At 44.6% G+C, this 19294-nt stretch overlaps 1 protein-coding gene across 1 annotated transcript in view; it reads left to right on the forward strand.

The window, feature by feature from the left end:
* Window positions 1-19294, forward strand: part of LOC143964450 (A disintegrin and metalloproteinase with thrombospondin motifs 17-like) — a 435585-nt gene that overhangs the window by 83227 nt on the left and 333064 nt on the right. The window contains exons 5-7 of the mRNA XM_077474178.1: window positions 4893-4976; window positions 5078-5232; window positions 11636-11679. Of these exons, the coding sequence (XP_077330304.1) occupies window positions 4893-4976; window positions 5078-5232; window positions 11636-11679 (283 nt within the window). The remainder of the gene's footprint in view (window positions 1-4892; window positions 4977-5077; window positions 5233-11635; window positions 11680-19294) is intronic.

A 19294-nucleotide genomic window follows, 5' to 3' on the forward strand; every position in this document is an offset into this window, starting at 1 on the left:
CTCCATAGATCTACAGTATCTGTGAAAGTTGACGACGGCGCTGTTTAAATTCCATGACAGCTGTCCACAAACATCATAAATGTGGAGCCACTATCTGGAATGTCTTTCAGATTGGCGACAGTATGATGTCACCCATACCGCAAATAAATAAACGCCTAACCTATAAATCCGACAACTATTTTTACACCAACATAAGAGAATGGGCCCAAAATATTCCTGTCCTCTCCAAGAGCCATAACTGTCCTTTTGATTCATGGCTGGGTTTAGTTCCACATGGACTTCAACTTGAAATGCCTGAAAATATGTCAAGGCCTTTTAACACTTTGTTAATATCATTTCAGCATAAAAATGATTTGCACGGGTTTATTTAGTGCAATGTGTTAGGTGCAATCACCGGGAACAACTCGGCAACCATTTGACGTCAGTTGCTATATGTTATTATACATTTTATGTTCATCATTGTTTTTACATCGCTTTACTAAAAAAAAGTTTGTAAAGATGCTTGCTGAAATTGTTATAAATATAGTATGATTGAATACACTTTCTTTCAAGCTGAACTCTAGCAAAACAGCTACGCTATATTGTCAAAAGTATTGGGACACCTGACTTTATTGGCATTCCAGACTTGCCTTTAGTAGATCAACCCCCTTGTCTGCATACTTGTTTCAGATACACTATGTTGTCAAAAGTATTGGGAGACCTGCCTTTACACGCACATGATGTTTAATGGCATCCCAGTCTCGGTCCATAGGGTTCAATATTGAGTTGGCCCACCCTTTGCAGCTATAACAACTTCAACTCTTCTGGGAAGGCCGTCCACAAGGTTTAGGAGTGTGTCTATGGTGGGCAGTCATGTTGGAACAGGAAGGGGCCGTTGGGAGCATGAAATTGTCCAAAATGTCTTGGTACGTTGATGCATTAAAGAGGAATTAAACCCTGGTGGGTGTTACTTCCTCTTTGACAAAGGAGAAGCCTGCGATGTCCTCGTCTTCCTCGCTAGTAGAGAGCGTCCATTCTTCACCCCTCTTCCTTCCGGGGCCGCGAACTCTGACTCTGTGACTGGCCGGAGTTGCGCGACTTCACTCCCTCACATGCGCACGGGAGCCGCTTTTATTGGCATGACCTGCGTTAGAAACATTGTGCCCTTTCTAACTCCGGTGCATGCGCAGAAGAAATTGCCCTACGCTGATTTGCAAATATCTCCTAGACCGTGCAAGTCTGGGAGATATTTCAAGCACCTACATGTAAGCCTTAATCTAGGCTTACCTATAGGTTAAAGTGGTTGTAAAGGGTTTACAACCACTTTAGGAGGTCCCTTCACTGGAACTAAGGGGCCAAGCCCAACCCCTGAAAAACAACGCCACATCATAATCCCCCCTCCACCAAATGATTTGGACCAGTCCACAAAGCAAGGTCCATAAAGACATGAATGAGCGAGTTTGGGGTGGAGGAACTTGACTGGCCTGCACAGAGTCTTGACCTCAACTGGAAAGAATATCTTTTGGAATGAGCCGCGCCTTCTCGCCAACATCAGCGCCTGACCTCACAGACGCGCTTCTGGAAGAATGTTCAAACATTCCCATAGACACACTCCTAAACCTTGTGGACAGCCTTCCCAGAAGAGTTGAAGCTGTAATAGCTGCAAAGGGTGGGCCAATTCAATATTGAATCCTATGGACCAAGACTGGGATGTCATTAAAGTTTTTATGTGCATGTAAAGGCAGATGTCCCAATACTTTTGGTAATATAGTGTAAATACATATATTAAAGCAGTTATAAGAGAATCTGGTATAGAGCAAATAAAAGTGGAGCTAAACTGTATCTGAGCGACACAAACTAAAAATGCCTTTTAATAAATTTTTTGACATTCACAGCATACTCACCCATCCATCCATGTCTCTAAGCACTTTGAAAAACACCCCCCGTACATTTCTTCCCACGGCCATCTTGAGTAAGGGCAGATTCATGTAGCATTTACTTCCTGGGATCCATCTGCCCTTAGCTCAGGCATGTAAGCAGGAGAGTATGCTTTGCTTAGAAAGCCCCTCCTCCCGATGAAAGCAAGAGAACAAAAAATGATGTCCTACATCCCAAGAGTCTTCATGGACATTTGGCCTAGGCCAGGAAGCAAATAAACCAATGTAAAAAAAAAAGAGTTAAAAACAACTAAATATGATATACTGTTCTATCCATTTATTAATATTTAACAACATAAATAGAGTAAAAATTTTGTGTCGATTGCGAGAGGTAAGTTACGCTTTAAACCTGACCTCCAGGTATTATGTGTATTGTATATAGTTTATTGGTCCAGCTTGGCACAATGTAAGTTATGTATATCTCATACCTGATAGACCACCGGGGAAGCTGACAATCACTGTAGCAGTCGGCACTACTACAATGTTAAGCTGGCCATAGATGGCTTGCATCTCAGCCGGTTCAGAAGGAACCGGCAGAGATTCGATCTATGTCTCAGTAGGATGAATGTAGCCAAGCTGATCAATCAACTTGGATACAACCAGCCTGTCCGATTTTACATGTGATTATTGCTAGCGGCTGTTCTAGGCACTATCAATAATCACTGTGTTCTCCCAGTGTGAATGGCTTCCTCCTGTGGGTAGCACAAAGGGTCTTAGCTGCAATTTTTGGGTTCCTGTGCTTAGCGGCTTCTACCCCTCTGCTCAGTGACCACGGTCAAGGCATTCTGTGATGGTAACATTGTAGATTGAGTGAGCCTTAATTCGGATCATTACAGTATATTCAGAGCTGTTCACTGTTGGGTTCGATGAAAAAGTATTCATACCCCTTTACATTTTCCATATTTTGTCATGTTACATCCAAACACCTAAATGTATTTTATGTGATGGATCAACACAAAGTGGCACGTAATTGTGAAGTGGAAGGAAAATATTTGTATTCAGCCCCCTTTACTCTGATACCCCTAACTAAAATCTAGTGGAACCAATTGCCTTCAGAAGTCACCTAGTTAGTAAATGGTGTCCACACGTGTGTAATTTAATCTTAGTATAATTACAGCTGTTCTGTGAAGTCCTCAGAGGTTTTTTTGGAGAACCTCAGTGAACAAACGGCATCATGAAGGCCCAGGAACACACCAGACAGGTCAGGGATAAACTTGTGGAAACGCTTAAAGCAGGGTTAGGTTTTAAAAAAAAAAAAATATCCCAAGCTTAACATCTCACAGAGCTCTGTTCAATCCATTAAACCTGAAAATGGAAAGCGTATGGCACAACTGCTACCAAGAAATGGCCGTCCACCTAGACTGCAGAGAATCTGTCCACAGGACAACTATTAGTCGTGCTCTCCACAAATATGGACTTAATGGAAGAGTGATAAGAAGAAAGCCATTGTTGAAAGAAAGTCATAAAAAGTCCCGTTTGCAGTTTGCGAGAAGCCATGTGGGGGACGCAGCAAACATGTGGAAGAAGGTGCTCTGGTCAGATGAGAACAAAATTTAACTTTTTGGCCTAAAAGCAAAACGTGGCAGAAATCTGACACTGCACATTACCCTGAACACACCATCCCCACTGTGAAACATGGTGGTGGCAGCACTATGTTGTGGGGATGCTTTTCTTCTGTAGGGACAGGGAAGCTGGTCAGAGTTAATGGGAAGATGGATGGAGCCAAATAAAGGGCAATCTTAGAAGAAAACCTGTTAGTCTGCAAAAGACTTGAGACTGGGGCGGAGGTTCACCTTCCAGCAGGACAACGACCCTTAAACACACAGCCAAAGCTACAATGTAATGGTTTCGATCAAAGCATATTCATGTGTTAGAATGGCCCAGTCACATTCCAGACCTAAATCCAATTGAGAATCTGTGGCAAGACTTGAAAGTTGCTGTTCACATGCTCTCCATCCAATCTGACAGAGCTTGAGCTATTTTGCAAAGGATGGGCAAAAATGTCCCTCTCTAGATGTGCAAAGCTGGTAGAAACATCCCTAAAAAGATTTGCAGCTGTATTTGCAGCCAAAGGTGGTTCTACAAAGTATTGACTCAGGGGGGCTGAATCCAAATGTACCCCCACTTTTTAGATACGGTATTTATTATCTTGCCACTGATACCAAGGGTGGGGCTCTATTCCTCCTACTAACACATAATCTGTCATTGTGACCCCCAATGATGAGCCACCATTCTTTCCACAGAAATCAACTGTGTCCCCCCCCCCCCCCCCCCCCCAACTGACACCAATGATGGTGCATTATTCCTTCCACTGGCACCAACGATGAGACACTATTCCTCCCATTGACACCAGCAAATGGGGCACTATTCCTTTCATGGATACCAGTGGTGGGGCACTATTCCTAATCCTCCTGACCACAGACACTATGGGGTTGATTTACTAAAAATGGTAAAAGTGCAAAATCTGGTGAAGCTCTGTATAGAAACCAATCGGCTTCCAGATTTTTATGACAAAGCTTAATTGAACAAGCTGAACATAGAAGCTGATTGGCTACCATGCACAGCTGCACTAGATTTTGCACTCTTCCGTTTTAATAAAGACATCCCTATGTCATTTTTTTTTTACTGCCACAGTCCAAGGCATTTTCTTCTCACATTGGCCATCCTGTCTGTCGGAAGCACAGTAAACTGACCCCCCCCCCCCCCCCTGCACAAAAGGTGTAAATGGCCACCATTGAATATAATGTACTGTATATCTTAGTGTTGACTATGGAAGTGCTTCTAAAGAAGCTTCAAGCCAGACTTCAAATCACTCAAGTGTTAAAGGGTTCTCACTCAAGTCTCCTCATTTTTTTTTCAGTGTCTGGGAATTAATAAATTGCATTATCATATAATATAGAGAGATATCAGTCAAAAGTGGATTTGAGATTGTTTGAAGAAAAGAATGGATATAAATATGAATATCTGTCATTTCAGGTTTACAACATGTTTCAACACCAAAGCCTGGGGATTAAAGTCAATATCCGTGTTACCAAGCTGGTCCTGCTGCACAGCCGCCCAGTAAGTCAGGAAAATTGTCACATTAACAGAGAAGTGTAATTATTGCCTTGTTGCCCACCTCTAGTGAGATTGCATTTCACTGTCATCTGTTCATTTTCCAGACCAAGCTGTCTATTGGGCATCATGGAGAGAGATCTCTGGAGAGCTTTTGCCATTGGCAGAATGAGGAGTATGGAGGGACCAAGTATTTGGGAAACAACCATGTTCCAGGAGCCAAGGAAGAAACCCCTGTTGATGTAGCTGTGTTTATGACCAGGTAAAGGGGAAACTACAATTATTTGGTCATTTCAATTCTTTCAGGGTCACTGTTTATTATGATGAATCGCCCCAAAAAATGTACCCCCTTCCTTCTAGGTTTCCTAGACTATGCTCTTCCCTCAATCTCCTCTACCTATCCATGGTTTCCTGGACTATGCTCTTCTCTCAATCTCCTCTACCTATGCTTGGCTTCCTAGACTATGCTCTTCCCTAGATCTCCTCTACCTACCCATGGCTTTCTAGACTATGCTCTTCCCTAGATCTCCTCTACGTATCCATGGCTTTCTAGACTATGCTCTTCCCTCAATCTCCTCTACCTATCCATGGTTTCCTGGACTATGCTCTTCTCTCAATCTCCTCTACCTATGCTTGGCTTCCTAGACTATGCTCTTCCCTAGATCTCCTCTACCTATCCATGGCTTCCTAGACTATGCTCTTCCCTAGATCTCCTCTACCTATCCATGGCTTTCTAGACTATGCTATTTTCTAGATCTCATCTATCTATGTTTGGCTTTCTAGACTATACTTTTTCCTAGATCTCCTCTACCTATCCTTGTCTTCCTAGACTATGCTCATTCCAAGATCTCCTCTACCTATCCAAGCACTCCTTTAGTATTGCCTACAACTCCATCTCCTCTTCTCCTCTTATTCTTTTAGTAGGGGTTCCTCAAGGCTCTGTTTTCAGACCCTTTTTCCTTTCTATCTACACCTCCTCCCTTGGTCAGTTGATAGCCTTGCATGGCTTCCAATACCATCTCTATGCTGATGACATGCAAATCTGTCTCTCTACCGCTCAGCTCATCCCTTCAGTCTCCTTGTGCATTACCCATATCATGTTGGCATATCAGTATGGATGTCATACCACCCCTAAAACTCAATATTTAAAAAACTGAGCTCATAATTACCCCCCACCCCTATTCCCTCCATCCTAACCTTTCTATCAAGATCAATAGCATAACTATCCTCCTACCCCTCATGCCAAGATTCTTGATGTAATCCTGGACTCTGACTTCTCCTTTCTTTCCAACATCCAATCACTTTCCAAATCATGCTGTCTTTACCAATCCAAAATACTCCGCTTCTTAACCAACCACCACCAAGTTACTAATTCACTCCCTGGTTATCTCTCGCCTCAACTTTGCCTACTCCTACCCAGGCTACCCCCCCTTCAGTTTATGATTAAAGCTGCTGCATGAGTTATCCACCTTACCAACCACACAAACCAGTGTTTGGCAACCCGCTCTGCCAATCCCTCCACTGGTTTTTGATTGGCCTATGGATAAAATTCAAAATACTAACAACCTACAAATCTATCCACAACTCTGGGTAATATTTTGAGTCGAGGTTGGTGATATAGCTCAAGGCAAAGCACTCTTTTCACTCATCCCAAGACCTCCTGCTCCCTTGTCACCTTCCCCCATGCTTTGCTTCAGGACTTCTGCAAAGCATCACCCATCGTCTGGAACGTCCTACTCCAATCTGTCTGGATATTTCCTAATTTGTCCACCTTTTTAAGTAATCCATGAAAAAACATCTCTTCCGTTAAACCTATGCCACCTCCGCCCAGAAAACTGTACTTTTCCTTTTTAATTTACTAACTTATCTTCCCTTTCTAGATTGTAAGCTCTCATGAGCAGGGCCCTCCTTGCCCTCTTTGTATGTAATTGTCTTTAATTTGTGCTATATATTGTGCGCTGCTTTTTAGCCTGATTATAAATTTGTCAGATTTATTTTTTAATTTTTAAAATTTTATTTCAATTTTTATTTTAATAATTTTTTTTTACTTTTTTTTTTTTTCCCACAACGTTGTTAGGGGACATTTTTGATGAGAATAAACACCTGAAGTCTCAGAGAAAGGGATTAAGGAAACACATTCCCCAGTGCTTTTCTGCAGCCTAAAGCCCCATACACACTATCAGATTGTCTGCTGATTTTTTCCATCAGATTTACCAAAACCATATAATATGCGGTCAAACCTTAGGGGTTTCAATGTGTATGCAATCAGGCAGGCCCTTGTACTACATGGTTTTGGTAAACCTGAAAGAAAAGATCAGCAGACAATCTGATAGTGTGTATGGGGCTTAAGCTGCACTGCAGATGAATGAATAGGAGACAGAGGCTCCTGTTTAGTCATAAACCAAAGCATAGAAAAACAAAGTTTACTATGCTTCAGTTATGTATGAACTCTGAATGATCAGTGCTGATCGCTCACTGTGCTGACTTAAAAACATAAGAGTCGGTAAATTTTACTTTCCCGCTCTCCATCTTAAAGATCCCTGTATGCCTGCAGCTGCTGCTGGCAGGAGGGGGGAGAGGAGGGGAAATCTGATAGTGATCTGTGTGCCGGGTAGGGGAAATAACCTGAAACCGATCTTTTGTGGCTCACCCTGCAGCTGGTGAGCAAAAAAAAAAAATGGTTCCGTTATTTTCCCCGCCCGCGCCCTGATTACCTGCTCTAGTCACATGAAATTCCCCTTCTGGGGGTGAAGGGGAGGACTACAGCTCCCCATGCACCTTGGGCCCCTGGGCAATGCCCAGCGGTGCCCATGCGAACAGATGGACCTTGCACTATATACAGTGAGGGGAAAAAAGTATTTGATCCCCTACTGATTTTGTACGTTTGCCCACTGACAAAGAAATGATCAGTCTCAGGGGCGGACTGACAACTCATGGGGCCCCCGGGCAACAAGAGATTATGGGGCTCCCAGGCAATCAGACATTATGGGGCCACACAGTATACACACACACACGGTATACAATCACACAGTATACACAGACATGTTTCTATTGGCTGAGAAGGTACTGGAGAGGCGGGGCAGCTATAATCTAAGGATTTTTAGACCAAAAGGATGTTGGTAAGGGCCATTTCAGAGACAGATGTAAAAAAAAAAAAACACAGATTTTTACATAATTTCCCTGGTTTTACTGAGGCTGGCAACCCTGATGGGGCCTCCTAGTGGCACAGGGCCCTCGGGCAGTGCCCGAGTGGCCCAATGGTCAGTCCACCCCTGATCAGTCTATCATTTTATTGGTAGCTTTATTTTAACAGTGAGAGACAGAATAACAACAAAAATAGCCAGAAAAACACATTTCAAAAAAGTTAAAAAAATTGATTTGCATTTTAACTACTTGCCGATCAGCCGCCGTCGTTATACAATGGCAGGTTGGCACCGCTGCGCAAATCACTGTAGATGTATGGTGGTCCTTTAAATAGCTTCAGCAGGAGTACCCGCTGCATGTCGCTGGGGCGATGTCTGCCGGCCACCTGCGACTGTTCCACAGAGAGCCAGAATGTCAATATAAAAACGAACAGATCCCCGTTCTGACAGGGAAGTAGAGAGAGAGCTGCTGTTCCTAATATCAGGAGCAACGATCTTTCTGTACTCCCTGGCAGCCCATCCCCCATGCAGTTAGAAACACCTCCCAGGGAACACACTTAACCCCTTGATCGCCCCTATAGTGTTAACCCCTTCCCTGTCACCCCGACCACGACACTACCAGCCTGGAGTTTGCATGTTCTCCCCGTGCCTGCGTGGGTTTCCTCCGGGTACTCCGGTTTCCTCCCACACTCCAAAGACATGCAGGTAGGTAATTGGCTTCTGTCCAAAATTGGCCCTAGTATATGAATGGGGACCTTGGATTGTGGGCTCCTTGAGGGTAGGGACTGATGTGAGTGTGCAATGTACAGGGATAGGGAAAATTGTAGACACTCACTCAGGTTGAACTGGATGGACTGGTGTCTTTATTCAACCTTACTAACTATGTCAGTGACATTTATACAGTAGTCAGTGGTTATTTTTAGCTCTGATCGCTGTATAAGTGTCAATGGTCCCAAAAAAGTGTCAAGTGTCCGATCTGTCTGTCGCAGTCCCGATAAAAAATCACTGATGGCCACCTTTACTAGTAAAAATAAAAAAATTATGAAAAATGCCATAAATATATCCCCTATTTCGTAGACGCTAGAACTTTTGTGCATACCAATCAATATAGACTTATTGCATTTTTTTTTTTTACCAAAAGTATGTGTTATGCCACGTACACACGACCGGACTTTTCGCACAGAAAAGATCAGATGGAACGAATCCACCAGACAATTCGATCGTGTGTGGGCTTCATCGGACATTTGCCATCTAAAAATCAGACGGAATTTAGATTTAAAACATGTTTCAAATCTTTCTGACGGACTTGAGTCCGGTCGAAAAATACGTTCCTCTGTATGCTAGTCCAACAGATGAAAACCAATGCTAGGGCAGCTATTGGCTACTGGCTATGAACTTCCTTATTCTAGTTTGGTCGTACATGATCACTTTTGAATCTATCGGACTTTGGTGTGCTTTGTGTGTGGCCAAGTCCTTTCATTCGGCTAGTCCATTGGAACTTCACCCAAAGTCAGTCGGGAAGACCATCGGACCTAGTCTGGCGGAAAGTCCGGTCGTGTGTGTACGTGGCATAAGAATAGATATTGGTCCAAACTGATGAACATTTTTGAACATTTTTTTTTCTTTTGGATATGTATGATAGTGGATATGTTTTTTTCTTTTTTTTTTCATTTTTTTTTATTTTTTTTTTATTTATAGCGCAAATGTTAAACGCAGAGGTGATGAAATGCCACCAAACTAAAGTGCTATTTGTGGGGAAAAAAGGACATATATTTTGGGTACAAAGTCGCACGACCGCGCAGTTGTCAGTTAAAGCGACGCAGTGCCGTATTGCAAAAAATGGCCTAGTCATTAAGGGGGCAAATTTTTCCAATCCTTAAGTGGTTAAGGAGTGAAATAACCATTTGACCCCTTTGTAAGACATGATTTACTGCTTGGTGGCAAAACCCTTGTTTGCAATCAGAGGTCAGGCATTTCTTGTAGTTGGCTACCAGAGTTGCACACATCTCAGGAGGGATTCTGTCCCACTCCACTTTGCAGATCATATAAAACAATACCATTTTGAGGCTGATGTTTGGTAATTCGAACCTTCAGCTCCCTCTACATAATTTATGGGATTAAGGTCTGGAGACTGGCTAGGCACTCCAGGTCCTTAATGTGCTTCTTGAGCCATTCCTTTGTTGCCTTGGCCATGTGTTTTGGGTCATTGTCATGCTGGAATACGCATCCATGACCCATTTTCAATGCCCTGGCTGAGGGAAGGAGGTTTCTCGCCCAAGATTTACGGTACATGGCCCCGTCCATCGTCCTATTTGATACAGAGAAGTTGTCCTGTCCCCTTAGCAGAAAAACATCCCCAAAGCATAACGTTTCCACTTCAATGTTTGATGGTGGGGATGGTATTCTTGAGGTCATAGGCAGCATTCCTCCTTCTCCAAACATGGCAAGTTGAGTTGATGCCAAAGAGCTCGATTTTAGTCTCATCTGTCCATAACACTTTCCCCCAATTCTTCTCTAAATCATTCAGATGTTCATTAGCAAACTTCAGACGGGCCTGTACTGTACTAATGTGCTTCCTTGAGCAGGGGGATCTTGCAGGCACTGCAGGATTTCAGTTCTTCACGACGTAGTGTGTTACTAATTATTTTCTTGGCCTAGAGGTCATTGACAAGATTCTCTCATGTGGTTCTGGGCTGATTCCTCACCGTTTCCATGATCATTGAAACTCCACAAGGTGAGATCTTGCATGGAGCCCCAGACCGAGGGAGATTGGTCATTTTGTGAATAATCGCACCAACTGCTGTCACCCTCTCACCAAGCTGCTTGGAGTTGGTCTTGTAGCCCATTCCAGCCTTGTGTAGGTCTGCAGTCTTGTCCCTGACATCTTTGGACAGCTCTTTGGTCTTGGCCATGGTGGAGTGATTGGAACCTGATTGTTTTTATGGACAGGTATCCTTTATACAGGTAACAAGCTGAGATTAGGAGCACTCCCTTTAGGAGAGTGCTCCTAATCTCGGCTTGCTACCTGCATAGCGGACACCTGGGAGCCAGAAATCTTGCTGATTGATAGGGGATCAAATGCTTATTTCTCTCATTAAAATGCAAATCAATTTTTAACTTTTTTGAAATGCATTTTTCTGGATATTTTTGTTCGATCTCTCACTGTTAAAATAAACCAAACATTAAAATTATAGACTGATCATTTCTTTGTCAGAGGGCAAACGTACAAAACCCAAAGGGGATCAAATGTGTTTTTTCCCCTCACTGTAAATGCTGTATAATAGTTGCCGAATGGGTTTATCACACATTCTTTAGCGTACTTACTGTTTGTAGGGGAGAAATAATTGGTTTGGGGAGTCGTGGTACATTGTGTCTTGCTGTTCTATCTGGTAAGTGTGTACACAGGTCAGTGGGTGGAGTTTGTTGATAATCCATAGGAATAAGACCACTTTACTCAGCACATAGGCCTTTCCCATCAGCCCCTGCCATAAAGATGACATGTTCTTTGTTTGTTCTTTTTAGGACTGATTTCTGTGTCCACAAAGATGAGCCCTGTGATACTGTGGGTAAGATGATTGTTGTTTTTTTTTTTTTTAAATCAAATTATCATGGCTATAGCAGAAAAATCATTGCCCGTATGTACCGATTTGATAAAATTTCATAAGGTTCATTCCACCCAGAGGTGGTTCTTATATGGCTTGGAGGAGCCACCAGTGACCTCTGCTTTCTACAATTCCCTGATCTGTTCCTTTTTTATTTACCATGCTTGGCGTTTCCACCAATCGGCGTGTTCCGAGTCCTCCTGTTGCATTTTCCAAGATTAATATCCAACAGGGAGGATGTGAACGCCTCATAATGACCTACCCAGGAACTTGACCATAGTTATTGGTTGCCTTAGAGATATAGGAAACTCTCTAATATGGTTTATTATTATACAGGATTTATATAGCGCCAACAGCTTACGCATCCCTTTACAATATAACGGGGACAGTACAATTACAGTATGTTTCAAAAAAGAAGGAATAGGAGGGCCCTAGCTAAAGGGAGGAGGTGGCGGTAGAAAAGCTGATAGCTGTAGGGGATGATCTGATGGAGGGGACTCGAATACATTTTTTTTTGTTAGGCTTCCCTGAATGTATACGTTTTCAAGAATCGCCTAAAGGCGGACAGGGTAGGAGTTGACCAGACCGTAATGGGGTAGGGAGTTCCAGAAGTTGAGAGAGGTTCTAGAAAAATCCTGGAGGCAAGCGTGGGAGAAGGTAACAAGGGAACTAGATTTTGATTGGCTTCCACTGTGCCTACTAAAGCGCAGTGGATCGCCTATGTTAATTCCCTTTTACCCAGAGAACTAGAAGTAGCTTATCGTCAATGAAGTGTGGCAAAAAAAATCCAATCTCTTTTGGCAGAATTGGCTTGACAACCCAAGTCTTGCCCCACCAACACTAGTGGTGGTTAGGTTATTAAACTTTTGAACCCACCAAGAGTGAAAATGGTTTAGGCCTGAGTTTGGGAATTTCTACGTTTTTATATCTGAGAGTAGACAAGAGAAGCTGTCCTGAGTTAGGCTCAGTTCACACAGGGGCGACTTGTCCAAGCGACTTCGCCGCCTGACAAGTCGCGCTCCGTTCTGTACTATGGAACTGTTCTAATAGGAGCGACTCAAGTCGCTCCGACTTAGAAAAAAGGTTCCTGTACTACTTTGGGGTGACTTCAGGCGACTTGCATTGACTTGTATACAGAAGTCGTTTTTCCAAGTCGCCGCTAATCGTGTGCAGGTCGCGGCGCTGCAAGTCGTGCCGCCCCGTGCCGCCCCTGTGTGAACCGAGCCTAACTGCCCCTCAGTAAACAAACTTGGTTTTATGTTTTTTACCTTTTTTATTGTTTTTATTTCTTTACAAAAAAAATTGTATATGCTACGTATATGATGTGACTGTCTGTACCTCATTAGTTAGCTACCTTAAGTACAATGCTCGTGTTAATGGTTGTCATGTATATCCTTTATTCCTGCAATGTACAGTCGCTTTTTCTTTTTTTTTCTTGTCAACAAAAAAAGTTGAGATTCAAAAAAAAAGGAAACTAGAAAGCAAGATGTCTTTAGGACGGCCAGTTTAACTTGTAACTGTTATTTAAAGCTAAAATATTAGTTCTAGGAGGACTTTCCCTTTTGTAGCAGGTGTGTCTTGGAAACCAATCTCATGATGATAAATTTATAAGTCCAGTATGTGAACCTTAAATTGGATTGCTCTCATTCCCTCAATTTACTGGTATGTCCTTTGGGGAAAATTGTCCGAATTGTGATAACCTTGGCTTTTGCTTTTAAAATTTTTTATATTTTTACTTTGTAATAAACTAATCGTATTCAGCTGTGTATGGCCAATTTAACTATGTTAGTGGACACCTGTATCTTTGGGTTAGTTGACTACAGCCGTAAAACTACAGCAGAATTTCAATTTCCATTATTAAAGCAGATTTGTTTTTGATGCTTGTTTTGAAATAATAGGAATTTATTATGCCATTAAATGTAGAAGACCTGGGGTTATTTAACTATTTATGGATCCTTCCTACCACACGAGGTGTAAAGCTGATGTAATGTAAGGGCCTGCTTCATTGCATACGTATTGAAAGTGTTTAGATTTGACCTTGTATTATGTGGTTTTGGTAAAGCTAAAGGAAAATTGTACCAGAAAATGTTATAATGTATGGCCAGCTTAAGTCCGTAGGGTTCAACACAGGCAGTCCCCGAGGTACGAACCTCCGACTTGCGAAGGACTCCTACTTGCGAACGGGAGGCGGCGTGACGTTCTGCGCATGAGTGGCCACTTTTCTATGGCGGGCACCTTTGGAAAACGACATCTGCGCATGCGCACACGTCTACTTGCCAGAACATCGGAAAACTACATCTCTGCCATTCTGCGCATGCGCTTCCGACCATATCCGACCTAAGAACAAAACGGTGGTCCCTAATCCGTTCGTAATTCGGGGACTGCCTGTACTGAGTTGTCCCACACTTTGCAGATATAAAAACTTCAACTCTTTTGGGAAGTGTCAGGATCACTTAAGTCAGGGGTGCCCGACCGCTGGCCCGCTATGTCTTGCTCTGAAATGGCGGGTCGGCAGGCCCAGATCGCGGGTTCCTGAGCCGCCATCTCCGAGCATCAGCGCGAACAACTGAGCCGACGCTAAAGGAAGCAGAGCCGATGCTTCCTGTATAGCGCCGACAACTTCACCGGCAGAGTGGTACCAAATGTACTCTGTCTGTGACGGGAAGCATGCTCTCTACTGCAGCTGCATGCTTCCTGCAATCTCAGACAGCAGCCAGCAGTGCCAGAGCCAGCAGTGCTAGTACTAGCCACCGGTACCAGTCACCAGCACTAGTCACCAGTACCCGCCAGCAGTACCAGTACCTGCCAGCAGTACCAACCAGCAGTACCAATACCCAATACCCACCAGCAGTACCAGCCATCAGTACCCACCAGCAGTACCAAGCACCCTCCAATGTGGCCCGCTATGTCTCTGAGATGGTGGGTTGGAAAGCCCAGATCGCGGGTTCCTGAGCCGCCATCTCCGAACATCAGCGCAAACAACTGAACCGCCACTAAAGGAAGCAGAGCCGATGCTTCCTGTATAGCGCTGGCTCCTTCACAGGTGGAGTCATACCAAATGTACTCCATCTGTGATGGGAAGAATGCTCTCTACTGCAGCTGCATGCTTCCTGTGATCTCACAGCAGTACCAGCCAGCAGTGCCAGTACCCACCAGCAGTACTAGCAAGCAGTACCCGCCAGCAGTACCAGTACCCGCCACCAGTGCTCGTCAGCAGGACCAGCCAGCAGTACCAGTACCCACCAGCAGAACCAGCCAGCGGTATCTGCCAGCAGTACCAGCCCTGGAGGACAGCCAGAAGCAGCCACCAGTTCTAACCACCTGGGGGACAACAGCAACCAGCTGCAGTAATCCTGAGGAAGAAGTGAAGATCAAGGTCAGTAGAAGTGCAGGTAAACTGCTGTGCATCAGTGTGAAAGCATCCTTAGGCCCCTTTCACATGATCTGTCCGATCGGGTCCGCCTATCTGTTTATTCAGGAGGACCCTCCATTCACCTCCATAGAGCGACAGATAAACAGACTCGTGTCTGCTTACACCCGCCTATCTGCAATCCGATCTGCTTAAAAAAACAGAAGGAGATCTGTCCTCTTCTGTCTGGGCAGATCGGAGGTCCCTTGGGGTAGAGTGGGCTGCATCCGTGTCTGCTCTACATATGCAGAGTGGACACAGACCTGCCATCCTCCCTTTTTGCACATTTTGGCCCGTGACCGGTTACCAAGTCGCTAATGTGGCCCACGCTCCTCAAAAGGTTGGGCACCCCTGACTTAGGTGCTCCTGCTCCTTATTCCAGCACCTGGGTTTTGCCTATTGCATTCTCCCTGTCTGTTTCCATCTGCACTGTGATTGATGTGGTCATTCACCTGTTATAAGCAAGCCAAATGCTCAGTCCTTCGCTTGTGATAGAGACAGTGATACCTGCGTTGTCCCTGATCGAGTGTCCTGTCTGTCTGCCCTGCTTAACTAGTTTGGATTTCCCTGTGTATGACTTCAGACCGGATTATTGGACTATTCCTTAAACTCAGCCTGCCTTTTACCTGGATTGTCATAGAACCACGCTACCTGTTTGCTAACTGCCAGTATCTTTTGGCTTTCTTCAGTTTGCATCTGCCCCGGTGTGGTGGCCAGGCACGATAGCATTGTGTAGAAGTCCTGGGGGCAACCAAGTATGGGTAGGCCTGCTTGTCTTAAGGAAAAAGGGGCTGCTATAGGTAAAGCACACAGTAGCTAGCTTTAGTGCCTGAACACCTGCGTTGGGGTAGATGTGACCGAAAGGCTGCCCACAAGGTTTAGGAGTGTGTCTATGGGAATGTTTGACCATTCTTCCAGAAGTGCATTTGTGAGGTCAGGCACTGATGTTGGACAAGAAGGCCTGGCTCGCTGTCTCAGCTCTAATTCTATCGGGTTGAGGTCAAGACTCTGTGCAGGCCAGTCAAGTTCCTCCAGCCCAAACTCGCTCATCCATGTCTTTATGGATCTTGCTTTGTGCACTGGTGCGCAGTCATGTTGGATCAGGAAGGGGCCATCCCCAAACTGTTCCCACAAAGTTGGGAGCATGAAATTGTCCAAAAATGTCTTGGTATGCCGACACCTTAAAAGTTCTACACACAAGTGTAAATTAACTTCCCTTCTACCCATGAAGTCCTTATCATATGGCTCGTTCTCAGACCCTCTTTAAAATAAGTGTGTGTGTGTGTGTGTGTGTGTGTGTGTGTGTGTGTGTGTGTGTGTGTGTGTGTGTGTGGTCCGGACCTGCTAGTTTAATCAGATTTGTTAAACTGGTTAGTTGTTTAGAAACATGCTTTGGCATTCCTTCAACAAAGAATGAAATGGGTAGATACTGTATACTGCTGGACCTTCTCCAGCTATCCGTTTGTTATACACATGGGTGCTGTGGCTGTTGCAATGCAAGGGGCCCTGTTGGTTGAAACCGTGCAATGGTGAGCAGACACAACAGTCAATGTTAATTTAAAATCTATTCCTGCAACCACCTCGACTTAAAGCGGGAGTCCACCGGGACTCCGCGTTTTTTTTTTTTTGTTAAAAGCCAGCAGCTACAAATACTGCAGCTGCTGACTTTTAAAATAGTGACACTTACCTGTCCAGCGCGCCCGCGATGTCGGCACCCAAAGCCGATCTCTAGGTCGTCTGTCGGGTCCTGCCGCCGCCATCTTGGGTATGGGAATCAGGAAATGGAGCCTTTCGGCTTCATTTCCCGGTTCCCTACTGCGCATACGCGAATCGCGCTGTGCAATAAGGACGCTCCCCGCTGCCTCTGGGATCTGTGTGTTTCCCAGCAGGCAGCGGGGCACTTGCGGAAAGGGGCGTAAGTTACGCCCCTTTCCGCAGAGAGCTATCCCAGAAGTGGGTGCAGTTACAGGTAACTGCACCCCCCTCCCCCCTGAAAGGTGCCGATTGTGGCACCGGAGGGGGGGAGGGTTCCGATGAGCGGAAGGTCCACTTTATGGTGGACCTCCGCTTTAACAAGCGTTTAACCCCTGCAGCATTGAGGGCCCCACTGCAAGGGTAGTTTATTATTTATTTATTTATTTATTTATTTTTTTTATTGTGCTTGGAAGTGAGCTTTAAAGCCCAAGTTTGCCTTTTAGGATAAAAAATAAATGCACCCTTATTTGAAGGAAAAATGTGCATTCATTTATTTATTTTTGCATAAAAGCCTGCAAAGCAAAGCCTTGCACCCACCATCAGTGGATGGCAGATGCAATGCCAGGCTCCTGCAGTCTTTGCCTCCAGCTCTCTGTCTGTCCCAAGTTTCAGTTAGAGAGTTGGAGAACGTGTCAGTGGTCTGAGTGTGGTGATCACCACGCTCCTATTCAATTGAACATTACAAGTCTGTTGGCACGAGCGGGGGACTAAATTTACCCATGGCTTGTTGGCTTGGGATCAGGACCTGGGAACAGACATAGCGGTGGAAGACTGGTCTAGATGTTCTTCCATGGTGCAGGGATTCTCAATACCACTCTGGTCGAGGCAAAGTACAAGGTCCTATCTCGGTACATTGTGCCAACGAGACATGCAAATATCTATCTTGACGCTCCTGCTATTTCCAGAAGATGTGGGCAGGAAAGGGCTATGTTCCTATTCCTTTTTTTTCCCTATCTCTTTTAAATCTCCTACACCCCCCCCCCCCCTTTTTTTTCTGTGCTGATCTGTTTTCTTTAGGATCAATGTAGAATTAATGAGGAACGGTGTCTACTATCTCTTCTAATTTGCAATTATTATTATTATACAGGATTTATATAGCGCCAACAGTTTGCACAGCGCTTAACAAAATTAAGGCAGACAGTGGAAGAAATAGGGCCCCATTGTTGGGGACAGTGGAAGGAATAGGGCCCCATTGTTGGGGACAGTGGAAGGAATAGGGCCCCATTGTTGGGGACAGTGGAAGGAATAGGGCCCCATTGTTGGGGACAGTGGAAGGAATAGGGCCCCATTGTTGGGGACAGTGGAAGGAATAGGGCCCCATTGTTGGGGACAGTGCAAGGAATAGGGCCCCTCGCGAGCTCCTTGGGACGGGTTGTTTAAAAAAAAAAAAAAAAAAGTATTTATTTTAAAAAATTTATAAATTTTCTTCCTATTTCAAGGAATGTAAACATCCCTTGTAATAGAAAAAAAGCATGACAGGTCCTCTGAAATATGAGATCTGGGACCAGAAAGTCCTCAGATCTCATATTTGAACTTAAAGCGGGGTTCCACCCTTAAGTGGAACTTCCGCTCATCGGAACCTTCCACCCCTCTGGTGTCACATTTGGCACCTTTCAGGGGGGAGGGGGGTGCAGATACCTGTCTAAGACAGGTATTTTCACCCACTTCCGGACATAGACTCCCACGGGAGTCTATGCCGTTTCCTGTCCCGCCGTGCTGTCTGCTGGGACACACATGGGTCCCAGAGACCACGCGGACCATAGGGAACTGGGAAGTGAAGCCGCAACGCTTCACTTCCTGATTCCCTCACCTAGAATCGTGGCGGCAGCAGCCGAGACCCGAGCGATCAATCGGTCTCGGCTGCCGACATTGCTGGACCCTGGGACAGGGTCCCCCCGTGTATTTATTAAGTCAGCAGCGGTAGTATTTATAGCTGCTGGCTTTTAATATTTTTTTTGTAGGTGGAATCCCTCTTTAAATGCCCTCCTATGGTATAGAGACGAGTGAGGGACATCTTAGCCTCACTCGTCTCCATACCCAGGCACTGAAAGGACCCGATCACCTCCGCCGCTACCGACAGCTCCGGTAAGTGGTGGAGGGCGCAGGAGAGCGCACCTCTCCCGCCGCTGATAACTCTGATCTCGCGGCGAACCCGCCGCGGAGACCACCATTATCGTAAACACGACCGCCTCCTGTAAAGATGGATATCTTGGTTGTGGCAGCAGCTGCTGCCGTTATCGAGATATCCCTCTTCAAAGTGTCGACGTATATATACAGGAGGCGGTCTGTAAGTGGCTAAGAGCAGAAAGAGGGAAAAAAAAAATTATATATATTCTAATATATATATATATATTCTAATATATATATATATTCTAATATATATATATATTCTAATATATATATATATTCTAATAT

Source organism: Lithobates pipiens, unplaced genomic scaffold (assembly GCF_037356315.1).
Source record: "Lithobates pipiens isolate NorthernLeopardFrog02 unplaced genomic scaffold, aLitPip1_a1.2 Scaffold_8, whole genome shotgun sequence".
Classification (NCBI taxonomy): Eukaryota; Metazoa; Chordata; class Amphibia; order Anura; family Ranidae; genus Lithobates; species Lithobates pipiens.